This window comes from Anarrhichthys ocellatus, unplaced genomic scaffold (assembly GCF_004355925.1).
Source record: "Anarrhichthys ocellatus isolate YVR2014 unplaced genomic scaffold, GSC_Weel_1.0 scaffold51, whole genome shotgun sequence".
In the NCBI taxonomy this organism is placed as follows: domain Eukaryota; kingdom Metazoa; phylum Chordata; class Actinopteri; order Perciformes; family Anarhichadidae; genus Anarrhichthys; species Anarrhichthys ocellatus.
The window spans coordinates 2748252-2770944 of record NW_022280081.1 but is presented as its reverse complement, the minus strand read 5'-3'; the positions used below and the strand labels follow the sequence as shown (position 1 = coordinate 2770944).

At 41.0% G+C, this 22693-nt stretch overlaps 1 protein-coding gene across 1 annotated transcript in view; it reads left to right on the top strand.

The window, feature by feature from the left end:
- LOC116395887 (polycystic kidney disease protein 1-like 2) overlaps nt 1-21576 on the top strand; it is a 73062-nt gene extending 51486 nt beyond the window's left edge. The window contains exon 36 of the mRNA XM_031870091.1: nt 21467-21576. Within this exon, the coding sequence (XP_031725951.1) occupies nt 21467-21576 (110 nt within the window). The remainder of the gene's footprint in view (nt 1-21466) is intronic.
- Nucleotides 21577-22693: the final 1117 nt, after the last annotated feature.

Sequence of the window (22693 nt, the reverse complement as noted above, 5' to 3'; positions counted from 1 at the left end):
AGATGAAAACCGAAGCGAGCATTAAGGTTGTTAGCCCAGGTTTAACGGCTCCAGAACTCTAGCGCCAACAGTCCAGATGCAGTGAGGTATTTAGCCTTCATGGACCATCCAACTCCTCCAGAATGCTGCCATGATGTTTTTTTAACAATGTTACAGTGCCCCAAAATGATTTCCACCAGGCAAAAGCCTGGGGGGGGGATCATTCATTGGGTCATGTGTGTGCGTGTGTGCTTCTGTATCTCCGCAGCTAATCGTACATTCTACGGTTCAGTCTAATGATCTAACAAGTACATCAGGACACAAAATTAATTGTCTTCATTAGTTAATATGCCCTCGCTTTCTTAAAATGTTCTCACAATTCTCTCACATTCTAAAAATATCCTCACTTTAAAAAAATAAATATATCCTCACTATGTCCCCACTTTCCAAAAAAGTTGTGACCTAATAAGCGTCCTCACTTTCTAGGAATGTTCTCACTTCCTCAAAATCTCTTCCCTTTCGAGAAATGTCCTTGCTTTTAAAAAAAAATCCTCACATTCCAGAGTGTCCTGACCTTTTCTAAATGTTCTGACTTTCTAAAAATGCCCCCACTTTCCAAAGCAATTGTTACTCAGGTTAAAATTTAAATTAGCACGAGCACACGTAAACCAAATTACTTTCCAAAATGTCCTTACTTTATTGACATTTCCTCGCAATGTCCTCACCTCTTAAAAAAGTTCTGACCATCTTAAAATATCCTCACTCTCAGGCTGAAACTTAAATTAGACCTTACAAGTAAATTAGCACACTTTGACAAAATGACTATCCGAAATCTTGCATTTCAGAAATGTCCTCCCTTTCCAAAATGTCCTCAAATTTTTAACAGGGTCATGAGAAATGCTCCCTCCCACAAATCGCAGCCTAATCAGGCCTCTTATGTTTTGTGTGTTTTTGGTTCTGCCCAGCGATCAGGAGGCAGGTGGTCAGCACAGCTCAGACTGTTCTTCCTCAACGTGAAGCCAAGAAAGGGTGGCCTCTTCCTGAGTATACCACAGCAGTGACCCTTTTTCTGATTATCCTCACCCCGGAAACACACACACACACACACACACACACATTGGAAACACATTGGAAACCTTGTTAAACTCAGCACGGGCCTGCTGGCTGTTCTAGTGCTGGTCATGGGGGGGCTTCTATGTGAGTCATCGGGAAGAAGCAGGACAATAAGACATGAAACTGAGTCTGTGCTGTTGAACTCGGCGTACTCCCGTCCACGGAGGTAAATCCACTTCCACACAAATGTAGACACATTAAAATCTTTTCTTTTTATTCTTAACTTCGGTTGTTCCTTATGCATTAAGCCAGCATTTCTAAAGGCCAACTTTGGATCACCTTTAACTTTCTCTGTGATTGCTCATACTGTATATGACTCTGATGAGGACAATGATGTTAGCCAAAACATTACTTAGTATGACATGTTTCCGGTTTCAAATGATGACTATCAGTCCTTTTCCACGAACTTAATAACATGCTAGGGCTTTCCATAACCGGAACATTGTAGTTTATAGCGCTACAAAGGCGACGGGACGACCAACTGTGTCATTTTAACGTCATATTTTTTTGTTTTGCTTGTCCTGCTTCACACAGATTGAAAACTAAATTGTTGATTACTGTTTTTGTGTTTGTTAGAAGCAGCAGTTATCTTTGTTGTTCTGGTGTGACGACAATAGACAATAGACTGTAAATGAGAAATAGTCACAGTACAACCGAATGCTGACATTTTTAGGTGACCAAAACATTAACATTAACTTCCTATGAACTGAAAACGCACTGCGCTGAAAGGGTTAAAGTTCAAAGACTAAACCTGTGACACTGTTTACATGTTACATTATGATTTGTTACATTCCTGCGGTGGAAATTGACTATATGTGACACTAAAATAATGTCTTAGTTAATGAAAGGTCTCGATACAGGAGCTCAAGAATAACTGTGAGCTAACATGCATTACTGAGCTACAATCACCCCACTAAAGTTGTCAGACAGAGGTATAACCTGCTGAGACTCTCGGCAGTACCACATTTTGACTTGTGTTACTCAAACCAACCCAAACAAGAGAAACAAGATGAGTTTTTTTTGCATTCCAGTGTGGCCAGAAAGCTTTCAGGAAATTATGTGAGGAAGCCGAATGTGGACAGAACCAGCCATTTTCAAGTTTACGTCAACTAATGTGTACGTAGCCAAAGACGTGGAAGGTGGCTCTGTGCTAGTTTAGCACTGTGCGCTGATTGTTCTGCGTGTACTCCCGCATTTAGGAGTTGCATGTTGGGCACGGACGCCACAATATGGCCTTTAATTTCGACCAACAGCCTATGTGTCGAAAAGGAGGGGACAGAGCAATTAGCCCCGCGGAGGAGAGAGAAAGAAAGAGGGACGAACGAAGGGGGGGATTGTGAATTTGACACATTAAATGGTGGCCGTCATTAGCATGTGGCTGTGTGCAGTTTGGAGCGCATTCACTGGATCCTTGAATGCATATTGCTTCACTACTCGGTCCCCCCCACACACACACCTCTCTTCTAATCAGTCTGTCCATCATCCCCACGGCCACCTTTCACTTGTGGGCCTAATCACCCTATTTAGCCTCCTTTTCATTCACTTTCTACGGCTTCTCTGTTGCCCTTCATCGTTTTATGCCGTCACGCTGACTGGAATAGAGTCCCTGGAATCCCGAAATCAAAACAAATTAAGCTGGATAATTCGATTTCGGAACAAATGATGCGTCAGACACTCGTTGGAAATTTAAACACCAATACAGGTTTGAGGTTATCTTCCTGTATTTGAACCAAAATATAAATTTGATGCTGCTTTTAGAGAGTGACTGACCAAAAAATTGTGGCAGTTCCGGCAACACATTCAAAAATAATTTCGCCTCGGATCAGTCTGCTGAAGAACTTGACACATCTTCTGTCGGAGCTGATTTTCACTCAGCTGGTTGTCTCCGCTATATGAGCCTGGAAAAGAGCAAAGTAGCCGGCCCAGTGTGGTGCCTTTTTCCTCCATTGTGCTGAGATCACCTCATGCCAGCTTTCCGCTGTCACATTAGCACACATCAAGACCGAGCAACACACCACCCATAGAAAGGAAGTTTGTCCTCTGGGTTGTCACACTTTCTAGTCAGTGCGGATCCATTTGGGAGTTTTGTTGGTGCTGGATGATTATTTAGCAGGTAATCCTCAATTAAAACTGAATACAATGTGTTTCAAGAGTGCTGAATCAACAAGAGTGGTGATTTTCACGTAGCTCGTATACATGTGCGTGATCATCTCGGCCAATGGGGGATCACATCTGGATGTTTTTCAGTGTAGCAGGCTGAAGGATGTTCCAACTTTCACTCAATTATTGCGTCTTTCCACCAAAATTAGCGCTTTTATGAGTTTTTTTTAACACAGGAAAACCTGCTAAAAAATATGACTTTGTTTTGTTTTTTTATGGTGTGTCACATTCAACGTCACAAACACGCCAGAAAACAAGGTTATTAAACAGTGAAGTTGTAACGGTATTTTACTTTTTACTTTTTTTGTCTCTCAAATTTTCAAACCAGAGTTGGTGATTGACGGAACAGTGGAAAGACCAACAAAGACGGTTTTGATGGGTTTTATTTTGTTTCTGTCTAGTTTGAATGAAGTGTCGGCCTACTTCCATGATAATTGAGGTAAAATCAGCATATAAATTGTATGTTTTCTGTGTTAATTTATAATAATTGTCCGAGTGCCTGCTGATTTTACGCTTCACACGCTTCAAAATTTGCGTGTCCACCCGGGTGTCATGTCTTTGGACTATTTTCAACTAAATTTGGTGCTCAAGTGATTGTTTATAACAGAAGGACAACTTATGTTCACCTTGCACGATTCAAAGAGGCGAGGCTCCCAAAGAGGTTGGTAAATGCTGCAATAGTATAAGTTTTATCAGAACCGGAGAGTACATCTTCATTGAAGGAAGAGCAAAGAACAACATCGAAGACTTTTTTTCCGATGGAAAATGTGTTTTTTTGCTCTTCTACCGACTGGATTCGGTTAGAGTTTGATTGACAGATGGTTCATCCAATTACCTGCCAAATATTTTTATCCAAGTGCCTGCCCTTTTCCAAACAATTTCCAATGACGGCTTCTCAGATGGTTCTGTGTAACGAACCATCTGGCGGGTCAGGTTAGACGTATGTGGAACTATAAACAGTGTTGATGCAACAGTGTGGCTCGTTGATGTGTTTTAATAATTTTTTGGCAACAACAAATCTCACAGGAATACGATACATCAGAATTTGGATGCGCATACAAATACTCGTTAGTAGGACCAGTTCATTGTTGGTTTTGGTCTTTTTTTATGGCATTGGTTGAAAATAAGAAAAACTAAGGATACTGCCAGCCTCATCCATTAAAGTGATCGAAAACCAAAGTCCATTCTCCTCTTTGCACTTTTCACTCTTTCCCCTCTCTTGTTCCCTCTCTTCCAGTGTGGCCTCTCTCTCTCTCTCTCTCTCTCTCTCTCTCTCTCTCTCTCTCTCTCTTTTTTTCCTCCCTGCCTGTTAGAGCCGTGCAGCCCGAGCTGTCAGAGCAGCAAAAATCCCAGTCCATTAGTATGGTAATGAGGCTGCGGGCCGACAGGTGGCCCGCTAGACAGCTCAATTAAACTGCTCATTAAAGAGGGAAGTTAACGAAGCTGCAGCCCGGTGCCAGTGCGGCTTTAACACACAATGTGATGTCACCGGCAACAAATTGCTGGTGAGTAGGGGAGTGTGTCAGCCTGCGTGTGTGCAAGAGTGTGTGTGTGTGTGTGTGTGTGTCAGCGTGTGTTTCCCCTTGTCTGCATGTGGCCAGAGATTGAAATACCAGGTCAGAGAGAACTAGATGGACGTTGCTAATAAGGCAGAAATGCAGCTCAGTTATCAGATGAGATGAGAGACGTGGGAGGAGATGGGGCGGAGACAAAAACCAAGTCACTCAAATCTGGCCTTTCGCTGTCCCATCAGGCTGCCAGCGGCCAAGCTCTCTGCATCATTAAGTGGACAAGAATAGTAATGCTCTAATTGCGATTAAAAAAACAGCCCAAAACACACAAAGTCACAAGTTTACTGCACATTATTTAAATATTCTCCACATCCCAGCTAAGTGTGTGAGACAACATTTTAAATAGTCCAACTTGAGCCCAACTAAAGTGACTACGAGAAGGTCTAACCATGTCGTTACACCAATAATGCATTACAAAAGGGTTTAGCATGTACTTAACGGTTCGCCCTGTAGGTCGACCTCGATGTGGTTCACGTGCGTTACTATCACAGTAAGGTTATATATCATGATTCAAGGATTTTTTGTTTAGTTCACTTGTAAAACAATAAATAAAAAACCTGACTGCAACACTGTTTGTGCTTTCTCATTTAGATTTAATGAATGATAAATGCAAAAAAATGCTGTAAATGAAATAATGCCATAAAGCAGACTCGAAGATGGCTTGCAGAAATCCACAATGATGTTATGAAACGTTTGGTTAGGTTTGGGCAACAAAACCATTTGGTTATGGTTAGGAAAAAAGATCATGATTAAAATAATAACATAACAACGTTCTGTTAGGATTAGGCAACACAGTTAAGGTTCGAAAAACAATCATAGAATGTGTAGAATTAACAACAATGTGACTAGCTTTCTTTGGGGAAAGCCCTGTGTTTGTATGACCCATCCATCCTCGTCACTTGCTCTGCGTGTCGCTCGTTGTACTGCGTTCAAATTTTTCCTCATTGAAAAAAACCAACAAAACAAAGCGTCCACATTTGACGTATCTGTGGTTTGCAGAAATGTACAATGTCAAGATTTTTTCCTGGCTAATGGTCTATGTGACCTGGTTAGCACAAATAAAAAATCCAGAAAAAACGTATAGGTGGTCAAAGGCGTTTAAAGGAAAATTAAAGATCAGTGTTTTTGCATTTTTTACATTTCAAGTGGTTATGATTGATTCTAAAGTAAAGCATAGGTTCATATTATTTGTAGTCTTTCTTAAGACTACACTAACATCCAATACTGGACTCATGTTGAAAGAGTTATCAATGTAATTATTCCCCCTCATTAAGCTGACTGTGAATTGATCTCTTCCTTCCTGTTAATCTGAGTCCTGGTAATACATTAACATATTCTGTAGGTTTATTTTCTGTTTTGTCCCAGTACTACCTTGAGTGGACTGGAAACAATGTCCCTCACTCTATATTGTGGTATATATTTTCAAAATTCTACATTTTATCGATTGTGGATTACAACATGTATTATAAACATCGAACAGAAAGTTCGGAAATTCGTGTTTGGTAGATTATTTCTCTGTTGTAACAATGCTTCTTGGCAATAAATGTTATACCGTTGGAAAGCCTGTTTAGTTACCTTTCAAACGGTGCCCCATTTCTAAGGAACATGCATTTCTGGGATGAGCAGCACAGCTGAGTATATGGGTTGTGGCCATGAAAAATTTGCCAAATCTTCTCTGCCAATGCCAAACAGCGTATTCTGCCATCGACTCTCGTTTGGTATTATTTGGTGGATTGGATGATTGAAGTCTATCAGTAACAAGGAAGAAACACGACATATTGGCAATTTTACAATTTATTCATTTAACAAACAGGAGCCTCAGTAGCGTGTGGATGAACCATACACAGCCACAACAGCCTGGCACCTCCTCCTCATGCTGGTCACCAGCCTGGTCACACACTGCTGTAGGATGGCATTCCACTCCTCAAGCAGGATTTGTCGCAAGTCAGCCAACGTGGTTGTGTTGGTCACTCTGGCACGAACAGCTGGTCCCACAAGTGTTCACTTGGGTTGAGGTCAGGACTGTTGGCAGGCTATTCCATCATCTCTACTCCCAAATTCTGGAGGTAGTCTCTGATAAACCCCGCTCTGTGGGGGCGAGCGTTGTCATCTTAGAGACTTAGAGGATGGAGTTCAGTCCCAGACTGTGGAGAAATGGGATTGCCACTGGTTGCAGAATCTCATCTCGATATCTCTCTGCATTGAGATTGCCTCCAATGAAGACATGCCTCATTTTTCCAGTGATGGACACCATCACAGTGCCTCCACCAAAAGGTGTTACTCTATCGGAGCAGCAATCAGCATAGCGTTCTCCCCGTCTTCTCCACACTTTGACCCTACGATCAAACTTCCTTAGGCAGAATCTGGACTCATCGCTGAACATAACGTTCCTCCACATGTTCAGGTTCCAGTGCAGGTGTTGCCGACACCTGCAGAGAAGATTTGGCAAATTGTTCATGGGCGCAACCCACATACTCAGCTGTGCTGCTCATCCCAGAAATGCATGTTCCTTACTAATTAGGCACCGTTTGAAAGGTAACTAAACAGGCTTTCCAACGGTATAAAATTCATTGCCAAGAAGCATTGTTACAACAGAGAAATAATCTACCAAACACTAATTTCCGAACTTTTTGTTCAATGTTTATATACTATCTGTATGTGATTGCCTGGTGTTGATGTCAAATTTATGTAAAAAGCTAAAATGATGCCGATGAATAGACATTATAAATATGGTCGCTTAGCGAATATTATCATTATTGAAATGCCAAATGAAATTTTTCATAAGCAATTATTTCAACAACTTCAAAGCGGCAGTCAAATTAGATAGAAACATTGAGGGCATTTGTTTTCCGCCTACCTCCATTAACAGGCCACAAAGGAAATTTGACCCAATTAAGGGTCCCTATGAAGTAAATAAATATCATATAATGAAAACATTACACATGTTGTTGCATTCACTGTTTGAAAATTCATTACCTTTTCACAGTATGTGATTGCAGTTTTTTTTATTCAGTTTTCATTTTGATCTGATTGGTCTGGTTGGGATGGAGGCCAGGGGGCATTGAATGCAACATGTTTTAATAGTCGCTCACTGTTTATTATGTATGAGAATTAAGATGTAACACGACATGGTAATCAGTTTGTAACCCTGACCAATTTAGTCTGTAATCCGGGGGGCGTGCTCTCTCAAGTGTGAAAATGTGGCCATATGCATCTTGCTTCTCTCTCTCTCTCTCTTGTGTTTCGATCGCTGCGTCTGTGACATGGAGGATCATGGGAGTTAATGGGGTAGGACTCAGGTCAACAAACGGGGTTATGTATGGGCACAAACAAGAACACAGTGTGAAAACAGGCCCGCCAGATTCGCTCAAAGCTGTCTGAAAGATGTCTGCCCTTATGAATATGCTAATCCCAGTTTACCATGGACAAAAAAATGCTCATTAATTAATCAGCAACAATGGCCTCCTTTAATGACACACTGCCGTTGGAGACGGAGACTAATGTTTGTGTGCGTGTGAAAGTAATAACAATATCCATCCAAACCTTTTGGCAGTTAGTTAGCTGGCAAATATTTTTCGATTACCCGGCGGGGTGCAGTTTTCAATAGAAAAGAATAAGGAAATGTAAACCGGCGTATGAAAACCAAATAGAAACGGATTGGAAAAAAAGAGAATTCTCAAATACACCGAACTCATTCAAAGGATTGGGGACTTCCCTGAGTTTAACAAACATAATTACAGTTATCATTTCGACAGACTGACTGACCGTGATTGACAGGCTTGCAGCCAGACACACAGCCAGAGGTGTATTGTGTCTGAATGAGCTGTTTCACTGCATTGGGAATTAACCTACATAACACAGATCTCCTCAGCTCAGAGATGATGTGAACCAAACTGGATGGATGTAGGCCGGTTTTTAAAACTAGATCAAACTTAACAATAACACAGAAAGCCTTATACTTTGTGTGAGATTGTAATAGTGTACTTGCTAGGGACATGCAAATGCACCTGGATACTGGGTGCAGGAGGAGAAACAAAATCATCAAATACATTATTCTGCTTCTTTTATCCTCTTGACAAGCAGAGCTCCCTGATTTATATGCATAAGAGAGAAAATGTCGAGGTAAAAAAGGTACTTAATAAGGTACATCCGCGGCGCAAGAGAGGAACGTGGTACCATAGGAAAACACTGTTTTTTTTCTAGCAATGCGTCTCCGTGATATCGGGCCTTAAAGGTTCTAAAAGGTTCTGGCCATTGCATAGGACGTGGACAGCCCGGATTACATGCTCTGCTGCTTTATCCTGGAACTTTTGTCATGCTTTGGTGTGTAGTTTAGTGTTGACTTCTGAAATCTCAGTAAAAATTCTCCCTGCTTCATGATGTTTTCCAAATGAAAGGGAAATTGGTTAAAAACAGAGCAAAGACATTTTTTGGGGACTATCTGACCACACCCTTTCCTTTCCTCTGCTCCTGCCACTTCAAAACACCTCTCTCTCTTGCCTTGTGCAGCACGTGGATCACTGAGGTCCAAGCAGTCAGCAGGCAGCAGCCCGCTGGTCTATTATGTCACTAATTGGTGGCATGAGTGAGATGGCTACCATATCAAAAGGCAGGAAGCGAAGGGTTGGAGGGACTGTGGGGGGCAAGGAGATGGAGAGAATGAAGGCAGGAAAAGGAAAGTGAGAGACAGAGGGAGAAAGGGAGAGATTTGTTCTAATTAGCGTAGGGCGTGTCCATCCTCCATGCAAATCCTCGAGGCAAATTAGGTTGACAGGGGAGTGACAAGTTTTGTGTCCATGTGTGTGTGTTTGAGTGTGTGTGTGTCTGTTTGGGGCATGTCCGTCCAAAGGGGCTCTGGTAAGAAGGTGTTGTGTACGAGTCGGTCAATGGAGTTACCAGGTTTGGGTATAAGGCTTCCTGGCAAGCTGCTCTCATAATACCAGCTCTGTTGGTGGGAAACAGGAAATGGATGTGGGAACCCAAAAAGTAAAGGAGAGATGGAAATACTTTGGGGAGTAGCTGGGATTTTAACTTCACCTAAGAAGGAGCAACTGAGCTGTAATTTTGGTATGTCAGTAAAAATTAGGTAAGTCCCAAGATGAACCAGAAGACTTTTCTTTTTTTACATGACCGACTGGCCATTTCTGGTCCAAAGTAAAAGAAAAAAATCACTCTATCACACTAGGGCAGTGGTGGGCCGTCAGGGCCTGCAAGGCCTTCTCTGCTGGCCTAAACAGAATCACAAAGCTATATCTATTTTATAATTTTATAATTTTTCTTAAATACACTACATGTATTATAATTTATAAAAATATTTTCCCCATTATCTTATTTTCTCATTGCACAGCTACTGTCTTCCTCAGTTGCTCTGCTTCCAGTGCAGCTTGTTTTAAGTAGAGCTTTTATCCAATCAGATTTCACCTCTGTGTCTCTAGGTAAGAACAGAGACCCAGGCCTGCAGACTCTCAAGTGCATCCAGTGCAGTTTAAGTGAATGGGGACGATATTGTTGATTGTCATAATGTTCAACCAATCAGATCTTTAGTTTGACATGTTGGGCGTATTCTTTGACATGTCAGAGCCTGCTCGCCAGCCTATAATGACGTCAGCATTACGTGCAGCTCAGTGTCCATGTAGAGCTCTTGCCATGAGGTGCAGAGTGTGCTGTGATTGGTCAGTGGGCGAGCATGTGACTATCGTGAAACGAAACTTAACAGCAGAGGCTTAGTCGGGTAGTGAATCACATCACGTGATGCAGCTCAGCCAATCAAATATGGGCATTCTGACTGAGTGAGTTGTACCACACACCGTGACACAGGGGGCTGAGACGAGGAAAGACATTGCAGAGCAGTACGTACAATGCTCAAGTTGTGAAAATAAAATCATAAGACGATCTCTGTGGGATGCGACTTGTCATTTAGGAATGATGGCGGGTCCCACAGCCAGACCAGCTGAGAACCACTGTCCTCCATGAGTGCAGAAAACAATATGTTTTCCTGAATATAAGCTTCTGCATTTTCCAAATGCTCTAGTATGCTCTATTCAAACATATTATACGTCTCCTACCGGTACATTTAATACGTACATAGTTACAGCCTTAGAAACTAATAATAACTGTGGCGCCATCATGTGGTTATAAGGTGGTATTTCAGCTGCAGGACAACAGTGAAGGCCTAGGTATAAAATGCACGGCCCGCCACTGCATTAGGGTATATTTACTTGAGGAGTAATACTTGCAAAAACAGTTGTATGACAGTTGGCTCTGGATGGAGCTCTCCAAAGTTTGGAAAGAAATGGTCAGTGGTAGTTCCATAGGGAAGACTCTCTTTACACTCTCATCACTCACAAATCTCTCCTGCTTCCACTCTATCAGCTATGGGTTGAACCAACCAGATTTTGTCATGACCTGCTTTAGCCAATCATATCGAATATATATATATAGAACTGCTCTCATCTCTACTGCTTTTAGTTTTCAAAATTATTGCTCACACTAAATTAAGTATCTAGAGGTTATCTCAGTTTCAGCCTCAGATGTAAATATTAGAGACGACCTGTGTGATGAATGATGCTTCTGAGTTGCACTATGGGAAGTGTAGGACCCAGAGTCGACCTCACTGGGTAATTTTGAACATTTTTATTTTAATCTGTCTCTTGTAAGGCTCCTTAGCTTTATGAAAGTCAGGATAAATTGCGGAATGAATCCCCTCAAACATTGGCATTGTTTTCTAACACACCACATATGAACAAACAATGTAAACAACAAATAAACAACTGCTAGCTTCAATGGGTCTTGTGGTGAAGTGTATTCTATGATTTGTACTATCTCCTGCTGTTTTCAGAGAACAAGCTCTTAAAACCCTCAGTACAACTGCTCAGCGGCAAACGTCAGACAGAATGAGGAATTGGTAGAGGCAAAAACAGAGCCAAAAGAGAGAGAGTATTTGATTAACATTCATCAGGTGATTTGAACCACAAAATTAATGACAATGTTGCTCCATAACTGTTTATGTGAAAATAAGCAACTGTTTGGTCACAACTTAAAAATAACAACTTAAAAGGTGACATTATTATTACTGCAGGTTTTCCTAGAGCTTTTGGTAGGTAGGCTTTTCCCAAGGGACAGTTGGTGTGAATGTAAAAAAAACAACTACTTTTAAACAGTTTAGTTCATGTTTGGTTCAACATTTGTTCTTGAATTTCCAGCTGTCTATGGCCAAGAAAATACCAAAAAAATAATCGTTTTAATTGCTGCATCCACTATTTAAACCCCTCTCACACACACTCACTGCCAGATCGTTGTCCGCTTCCATGCAAAACCTTCCAGCGTATTCCCTTGGACTGATTCCCCGTTACCGACCCTGCCTGTCTTGGACTACCCCGCCTTGCCTCTGCCCCAGTAATTCACCCAGCCTTCTATTCCCGACTACGAGATCCTGCCGCTTTTTCCCTGTGATTCTTCTGCCTGTTGTGTGTCCAGAGGAAAATAAAGCTCTGATTCAAACTATCCCTGGTGTCTGTCGTACTGCTCCTGGGTCCTTAACTAACCCGTTACAGTAATATGTAATATTAAAATATAATTATCATTCTTTGTGTTGTGAGAAACGGCACTAACACCATCATGCCAAACATCCCCTCTGGCCTCGCTCTCGTTTGCCCCCAAGGGCATTTTCTGCAGGCTCATGTGTCCTAATCGTCCCCCTCTACCCGTCACTTCCACTGAACCCCCTGTTGTGGAGAGAGAGCGACATTAAATCTTAATCTCTCCCGCTTGATGGAGAATGCAGGTCCCTGAAAGGCAGCATTTTCTGGTTACATGAACCCATTGGGAGTGGATCAACCACATGCCAATTGACATGGCTGGGTCTGAATGGCCCAACGTGGATTGTAACAGTGGTCCTCGGAAAAAAAGGCCCCCCGCGGGCTCCCACACCTCCACCAGAACTGAACAGACGTTCAGGCTGCCGCTGACACAAGGCCAGATTCCCCCCCACCCACACTGATACACACAGACACAGACACACACACACACAATATTGTTTCCCCACTGGCCCCTGACATTTAGGTTTTTGATATGATGTTGGGAGGATGGGACACAAATGATTCAAGTGTCAAAACTGCTGTTAAGCAACATAAATTATTACAACTGTAGGAATTATTATTAAAAACTTGTGTATACCTGCCAACTCATGTGGTCTTGCAAGACCCTACCCCACATATATACATATACCCACGTGTGCAAACATAAGAGCAAGAAAACATTATTACTTTGACTTTTACACCACTTTCATAGGTTTCCACATTTTCTGCCTTTGCCCCATGTTGTTTTTGGCTGTGCTTTGTTTTAAAATATAAGTCAAACCATTAAAATATCTATTCAATGTCTCAATCTATTGGCTGTAAGGGTATACTTTACCGGGGACTGGAGCCAATCCCAGCAGAGTAGCCCTTGGACAGGGCTGCCACGTAGAGATAAACAACTAGTCACTCTCACATTTACACCTGCAGTACTCGCACGTCAACAATTAACCTAACCTGCATGTCTTTGAGAAAGATCCCAGCCGCCTAATCATTTTACCACCCAGGTCTCACAGATCTGCTCTTCATTGTTATCATCGATTCTCTTCATTGTATATCCATGACAGATACAGCAAATTATTATTATTTAGAACTAGGTTTTTGCTTTGTTTTGAGCTCCACGTGTCCTCTTTTTTATTGTGAAAACGTTCCAAAATCTCAAGTTATTTGTGTAAATCAGCACTTATTTATCCCTCCATTTCTCTCTTGGTTTGATAATAAAAATAAAATGTGTATCTACGACACTTTTCTTGACAAAGTGTCATGATTTACATGAAGAAAAAAAAGGACAAATAGCAACTGCAAAGTAAAAACAACGAACTCAATCAAAAAGAAAATGTTAAAAGTGAATGAAGACTTAAAATGGTAAAACGAAAGTTTTAAAATGATCATTTATTAACACATCTTTTACGGGCAACCTGATTACAACCTCTCAAAAGAGAGACAATTTACTCAATAGAACAAGTGAAGAAATATTTATCCAAGTGGTAAACTTGGATAAATATGGATCAATCACAGTGACATTTAGAATAAATGCTTTACATTACAATTGCATTCTCTAAAATTCACTGGATTTAGTATTATTACTGCACACTCAGTAGTGTGATAAAACCAAAAGTATATTACAGGTGGTGTCAATATTTCAACTATAACCGTTACAAATGTTGATCGTGACTGATTCTACGCGTATTGTAATCAGATTGCAGTGAACAATCCTCGTCTTTTCTACACTGGTGATCCCACATGAGAGCAGGAGACGTTGAGCTTTAAAGAAAATGTGCCCTGATTGGAGAGGCAAGCTGGCCCTGCCACTCCACTAACTGTACCACTGGAGAGGCCAGTGCGTTCACCATATGGGACAGGGATGGTCAATGGGATTACGTCGTGCACCTCTCCTTCTCCCTCTTCTCTCCACTGCACGTAATCAACCAGGGGATGAAGTCCTGGCCCACCAATCCTCCGCTGAAGTATCCCAGATCCCCTTTTGCCTACTTGGGAAGGGAGAGTGGGGCAGTGGGGGTCTTGTGGGCCAAGAGAAAGAGCAGGGGGACCACCAGATGGATTAACATATTCAACAGAGGCAGAGATCAAGCCTTTATAGAGTGAGGACAGAGGGAGGCTTTCTCTTACATAGAGTCTGAGAGAAAACAGAAATGAGTGTAAGCTGGATTTGTTTTCATTGTCATGGAAAAACAGCGATGGGCCAAGTGATAACTCAGCTACTCACATGTAGCTTATTTTTTCTTTTCTCACAAATGTGGGCAGGACGTGGACATGTGCACAAACCCTCGTCCTGAAGGGAAACTAAATACATTAACTCAAGGGGCTTGAACATGAGTACAATACTTGAGTTAACGTGATACTACTTTACACTGCTACATATTTTTAGAGAGAAATATTATACTTTTGAATTGAGAATTTTATTTCACTTAATTACTTAACACTAATCCTGTTCATGTTGTCTGTTTACTGTTCTGGAGACGGTATTGTGATATGGACAACAAAAGCTGCAGTAGCAAAAAATATATATATATATTTAGGATACAACATAAACAGTTACAAAAATCTATATGTTGTATATTTTGCTGATAAATCTAATATTTAATGGGAAAATATGCTAGAAATTTGCTGTTTCCAGCCTCTAAAACGTGAGGATTTCCTGCTCCTCGAAAGGCCACGAAATTAAACTAAAGAGCAACCTAGTGTTCGGCCAGAAAACGTGCTGGCATTGTATGTTTCAGCAAAAGTAACAACGTAACATAACAACATAATGTAACATAACACTTTGCCTTTGTTTTGCTAATTTAAGTTATATCACTAAATTAACTAAGTTGTCGTCGGTGCTTGTCGCCATTCATGTCACATTTTTTGTTTCAACATTTTGCTGGCTCTGGTGCAGGAAGCTGGCGCTTTCATCCTTAGTAAAAACTGTGATTACCTTAGTTGTATTTCCACCTGTAGAACCAACCATAAACAAGCTAAACACCTGACTTATTGGAATAACTGAGAAAAAAAATGTGTCTGTCAATTCAAGTCGTCTGGAACCACGCTAGTGTTTTTTACACGTCTACAATCCTTTGACAACTGCGCTTATTAAATACTTTGCATATTTATATTTTACAAAGCTCAACAGCTCAAAAAAAGCTCATGCATTATAACATATTAACCTAGTGTATAAAAGGTCCACTATGATGAACTACAACATTAAAATTAGATTAAACATTTTTCCTAAGGAACACTGATCCAGTAATAAAATATATAACTCTGGAAGTGGCTATTTTGCATGATGAATACTTTTACTTTTACTACTAAAGAATGTTTTATTTTCTAATACTTTGGTACAAAAGTAAAGTTTACAGTGCAGGGATTTAACTTGTAAGATAAATGGTGTTACTGTTGGTTGTTGCTAATTTTACTTGAGTAAAGGATCTAAATTTGTCTTCCATCCCTGACAAACACCACACACACACGCACACAGCAATACCACTGTGTTGTGGGCCAACTCTTAGCCCTGTCCCAGCATGGGCACCAGATTAGGGACCCTGCTTTTTTTGCTGGTTTGCTGTTCTCGTGACATGTGGCCAGTGAGATGGTGGACCAACATCATCCTAACATTCATCTCCACACAAAAATATGCACAACAGCCGGAGTAATACCACCCTGAAAGAAAGCAAAGACCCTGATCTACTAATGTTGGATCAGAGATCCAAAAGCAGAATAGCTTGTATAGTGTTTATGAGTGACTGTTGATATCTGGTCAGGGTAATTTCTCTTTTCTCTTACTTACAACTTGCGTAAACCAAGATTTTGTTGAACTGGCTTGCATTATGTCTCCCTCTGTGAATGTGAAGAATTTGAGCTTATCCGCTTCAGACAAGGAAGAAAAAGACATGAGAATATAACATTAAATCCATTTCTTTGTACTCGTTAACCCTTCTGTTGTGTCACCATCAACCGTCACTGATCACTTTTTTGTTTTGTTTTAACATTGTGAACACAAAATGTATGTATGTGGGCAAGTATTACACCCATATCATGACGTACATGTCATTCAAAAGCTTTGAGCCTTAATCTGATGCTATAACAGCCTCCACTCTTCTGGTTTCAGGCTTTCAACCAGATTTTGGAGCCTGTCTGCAAGGATTTGCTCCCATTCAGCAACAAGAGCATTAGTGAGGTCCAACACTGATGTTGGTTGATGAGGTCTGGCTCCCAGTCAGCGTTCCAGTTCCTCTCAAATGTGCTGAATGAGGTTGAGGTCAAGCATCTGTGCAGACCAGTATTTTACGAATTACGATCATATTGCACTCCACTTCCAACATTTTTTTACTTTCATGCAGGAGATAGAACATTGTGTAGCCCACTGTTGTGCAATTCGCCTTTTTACTAATCTTTCCCTAACCGTAACTCGACAGTGTTACCATACATACAGATAATGTAGAAGAGAGAATTCAAAAACTTTTGGGGTAAAAAGAGTTTTTACCCCAAACTGAAAACATTTTATGGACCTGGCTTTGTGACAATTGTCATGTTAAAACAGGAAAGGGACAAACACAAACTGTGAAGATAAAGTTGGAAGCATATTATTATCTAATATATCATTGTAGTATTAAGATTTCTCCAAATTATGACGAAGGTGCCAAAAACCAAAAAAAGGCACTAGACCAAAAGTATGGTCAGGTTTTTTTGCGACCAGAATTGACACGAGATGGTAAGCTAAATACAACCGAACTCTGTATGAGACATTTTTGGGGCGATCTGAAAACACACTGTGAAAGGGTTAAAGACAAAAACACGTTGTGGGAAGGAGAGGGGTTGAGCAAGTGAATGCAAGGCAGTGATAAAGGAGCAGATATCAATCTGTTGAGCAGCAACACGAAAGGACACTGTGTAATTCGTCAAACTTGGCAGCCGTGTACTCATCAAGATCACAGTGAGCTTTGAGGGTGCGATGAGAGTGGAGCAAGAGAATGAGAGCGGCATATCGATGAAGAGATGGACACAGAAAGAAGACAATGCAGCGGCAAGTTGAAAAAGAGGGTGAACCTGCTGCCTGGCTGCTGGTGTTCTGATTGATGAGGTCACAGAGAGGGCTCCCCCAAAATGCAGAGTGCATTCTGAGGGTCAGTCAGAGGCTGGGTAGAGGTCAGAGTGCAACGAAAGGGGAGACGTGGAGACTGAGAACAGCACAACAAATGTCAGAAAATTAATTCTCAGAAAATTCCGTCCTCCACGGTTCCTGATTGACAGCGTGTGCTGTCGCTGTCCGTATCAGCTGATAATCAGAACATTATTTGACGTCAAAGTAGCTGGCACGGTGCTTCTCATGAGATCGCACTGTACATCTAAACTTCTGTTGTATCAAAACTTTGTTGCGGTTATGTCTTGGACCAATAACATGCGACATCAATGGCAGCTGAGGCCATGGCACAGTCATGATCATTATTCACACAAATTTGAATGCTGGAGTGTTTTAGCAGCCTTTGTTTTTATTGTTTTGCCACAAAGAGCCAGAGCACAGACTGTTTTGATCTGATCTTCATATTGACCAGGACCTCGACTGCTTGTGTGATTTTCCACCCGATTCGAAAGTTATTAGAGGATTGAATGGGCGCCATTAGCATAGATGTGGGTCAGAATGGGCCTGTCACATGTGCTAGTAGGTTCAGGAGGTCGTTCGTGACAACAAAAGTAAACTAGAAGTAAACTGCCTGTCTCACTCTCCCACTCACTCACTCAGTCCATCTAACTGTCTGTCTGCCTGTCTCTCTCTCCCACTCACTCCATCTAACTGTCTGTCTGCCTGTCTCTCTCTCCCACTCAGTCCATCTAACTGTCTGTCTGCCTGTCTCACTCACTCTGTCTCTCTCTCCTCTCTGTGTCTCTCTCTATCATACAGTCATTCAGGTCTTAGATATTTTTAAAGGACTTTTCCCCTCTCACCCCCCCTCCCCCCATTTCAAATTAAAAGCCCCACAGAATGAATTCTAACTGGAATGCTTGTGATGAAGCCTCTCATTTTAGTGTCAAACATTATGATTCTGTCTCCTCTCCCCCTCTCTCATCCACCCAGTCCCACCCTTTCAAAATAAAAGCCCCACAAATACGAGATTCAATCCAAGAGTATGAATCTAAAATGCAGAAAAGAGAGTAGCGCTGTCTCAATTGAACCTGAACGACACTACCGGTAACATTGGCGTGTGTATATATTGCGATTTCTTCGGGCAGTAGAAGCCACACTGTCAAAATTTCTTTAGGAATTTTCTAGTTATCATTATTATTATTAAGCCCGCAGGATTACAATCAGTGTGCTTTGGCACAGGCAGTTTTACTGCCTTTGTGCCACAAAGCCACACTGAATAACTTATTTTACTGTAGTTTTGTTACCTAATCTACGTAGTACTCATTTGTACTTAAACCACGATCCTTTCCTAAACCTAACCAAGTTCAATTGTTGCCTAAACATAAAGTTGTTGTGCTTGAATTAACATCTTTGAGTTTCCCTTTCACAACGTGGGAGGTGCAGGTTTGCCCGACTGAAGCATTAAAATGGTAGTGATAATCGCTGATAAAGCCCATTCAGTTGGCTTTTAACATTGAATTGGTGTACTCTCCAACAGTTTCTCCTCTTCTTTCTTATTGTCTTCCTGCACTTATGAAGTGGAGTCAAAAAGCTTAAGGATGTGCAGATTTTTCACTTTTTAACTCTTTTCTAAAAATATTTTCTACAGCTTATATGCACTCGCCTCTTTGACTTCTAATGCAATTACACCACCTATAGAATTTGCTTATTCAGTCTGACAACTTTTGTTTTCAGTTTAGGGGGGGGGGGTAAATATAGAATGCTTATAAAATAATAATTGGTTTATCTTTATGTGGTCAAAATCCTATAAAGCATATTATTTGGAATTAATTTATCATATATGGATTGAAAATTGCAGAATCATATTTCAGCTTGTCACAAAGAATAATGAAAAATACACTGAATCACTTACGCTTTGCATATGAAACTAAAATACATGACAATGAAAAAAACTGGCTGTAAAACACCAGAAACACCAAGAATAATTCCTCCAACCCCAAAACGGTATACCTGCTAATTCCAACACACATACAGTACACACAAAGCACCTTCCTCTGTGTTCACTTAGTGTCCCCAGGTGGGAGGGCCAACAGTGGAGTAGCTATGTGTGAAGGTAACCTTTTCAACTGTGTTGGAGCCACTTGGTAAACACACACTATAATTACTGCTTATTAGAGGCTATATAGGGGCCCATTAGTAGCACTGGCCCTACCTCTCACTGCCTGCCACCTCATTATAGGAGCCAGCACAGCACAGTCTGCCTCATTACCACCTGCCTCTTAAACTCACACACATGCATCCACACAGGGACACACACACACACATTCACAAACAAGTAAACACACACTTGTGAGCACACTGCAGGTGCTGCCAGATTGAAGTCAGGTGTTGACTTGTTAAGTGTTTGACAGTGCTAAAGTGTGTATAGGTGTCTGTGTGTGTGTGTGTGTAAGCATGTTCATTGCATCATGTGGCATTAGTCCAAAGTCATCAACAGACATTGTTTATGACTGTTTGCCTCATTATTTGAACTCTGCATTTAGACCAATGCATGATGCATTCGCTTGAATTTTCAAATCTACTTGTTGCTTGAAACTGAAACTTTTTAAAGTTTTAGATGTAATGTGTCTACAGGCCGAGATGGACTTTTTGTGTATTTATTATTCATGTCAATAATTCAAACAAAAGTAGCTTGTAAACGATTGTTAAATTATTTATTTCAGATAAATATATACTACGTATCATATATTAGCTAGTGTACATGTGATTGCATACATAACTTTTTTAAGAATGATATCTTCCGAAAAGTTGTTCGTCATTTTTTGTGTCGCTTCGAATGTCCAGCAGTATGTGTCAATTTCCGCTAGCTAGCTTTTAGTCTTCACGGGAGACAACTTGGTTAGGTTTAGGCAATAAAACTGCTTGGTTACGTTCAGGAAAAGATCGTGGTTTGGGTTTAAATAACTTCAGAAGTTGCATAACCTAAATACAGAAGTTAGGTGACAAATAAATTGACTTCTCGACTTCTGGTTTCACACAGGACACAAACTGCGCCCTTCTTTGTGAAAGTCCGGTCCAACTTCCTCTCTACACAGTTTGTTGCTTTTTATACTTCCTGGTTCACAATACAATGATTGCATACGAATCACCCCACATTACTTTTCTTAAGCATAGCTACTAACAGTGTGTGAGAACAGTCTGCTTAGTAACAACATTTTCTCTCATATTATATGAAAGATTCACACGTTTTGATTTAGTTACAGTGCAAGTAAAAAGTGGTGAAACTAAAAGAGGTAGAGTATAAAGTGTGAAACTAGCTAGTTACAACATAGTTAGTGTTTACTTTACACTTACACTGTAACTTACATTTTGCTAAACCATGCTCCTTGGCTGTAGGTCAGCAACGGCTACAACCGCCACACACGCCTCATGAGGCCGCACAAACCTAAACACAAACAAAATGTTCTCTCTTAGTTGCTCCCTTAGTGTGCCCCATTTTGATCCGCTCTCTATTAAAGAAAAAAACAAAACAATAACGTCACATTCCAGACCATGCCACCCTTCGCTGTTCACTGTGCCGCCTGTGCAGCAGACAAAAGCCTCCTCTCTGTCAGCAGGCACTGAACTGAGTGCAGCTGCCACTGCCAAGGCCCGGGCTTCTCAACAACACTGATTTACTGGGGACACAGACACTATTTTCTTCCCCTTTCCCTTCCATTACTCCCATCCCTCTCTGCCCTCCCCGTGCCCCCTGTTAGGTTTATAATTTCTTAGCTGAGCCTGTTTGACTCGGCCATGGCAGCAGACGCAGAGTGGAGCTGCCAGCACACTCTCCTTCTCTTTGATTCTTTAAGTCTTTCACTCCCAATCCCCTTGTCAAGCTACAGTTGTTGAGTGAACGGCACCATGGTAGCACTGGCAGTTAGAGACTTGTATCTGTCTCAGTTGCACGCTTTCTGTGTGATTTTTTTGTTCTGTTCCTCCAGGTGAATGCAATGCAGGCAAGGGTGCCAGGGAGGCAGATGGCTTCAATGCAGAGAAAGAAAGCACAAGTGCAGAAGAAGAAAGACTAAAACAGTGTGGAGGGACCATGTGAAGAATACTAAGCACAACAATTATACCATTTGCCTTTTTTTTTCGCTAAATAAGTTTGTCTAACTTGGAGTTTCTTGACCTTTCTGGCTTATTTTTAGCAATGACAAGTTCCTTGATCTCCTGAGGCCTACAATGACAAGATCCAAGTTGTAGTACTCTGGAATGATCCTTTAGGTTTAGAGAAAAAAATCTGGTATTGATTTTAAAAAATAACGTTGGCTCTTAGGAGGAGACGCTTTTGATGGCCATCGTTCCACAGTTTTGCCGATTCTGATTCTGATTAAGATTTTGGAGAGAATACATGTGTTTGGGAAGTAGTGAGCATAAGACTGGATAATGTGACTTGGACTTGTGCGAGTTTGTAAACGGATGTTTTGACATAGCTTTGCTGCTGCTAAACCTTGACCCCATTTACTTCAATCATTCGGAGATTTGCTGTTTTTATTCTTCGTTCATCGGGAAGGCACGACAGAGAGCTAAGTTTTGTCTAAGCTAAGTTAAACACAGTAAGTGATTAATATACAGATGATCATTTTACATTAATTTTACATGATCCATTAAATAAACAACGCATTCTGAATGGTGGCTCCCTGCATGCGTACATGCCATTCATACTTTTAAGGCTTATTTTGATAAAAATATGACCAAAAAGCTCCTTGGTGTTATGAAAGCGTCACAAAATGTATCTACTAAATAGATTACATAAAAATTAAAACATACAGAGAAACAATTATTTCAAATCATAAATCATGAGTTCAAAAACATCCAACATTAAAGTATGTCATATTTTCAGCATACGCGGTTGATTGAACAAATCAACGCAGGAGAATTAAGCCAACACATGAACTTGTCTGCCGTGGACTCCGATCTAGAGTTAAGAATGATCAACCTGAAGCACCTGTTTGTCCAGTTAGAATGTTAGTTTAATTAGGAAAGAAAGGAGTTGGCTCTCATTGCCTGAGTCGAACAACAGGTTTCTCCCATAAGAATCCCTCAAATTCTTGCCATGTGGTTAGTGTTGTAGAAGTGGCTGATAAAGGAGCATGTGTGGCATTCAACATATGCATGTGTGTGTGTGTGTGCGTGTGAATGTGCGTGTATGTGTGCGTACGGGTGTG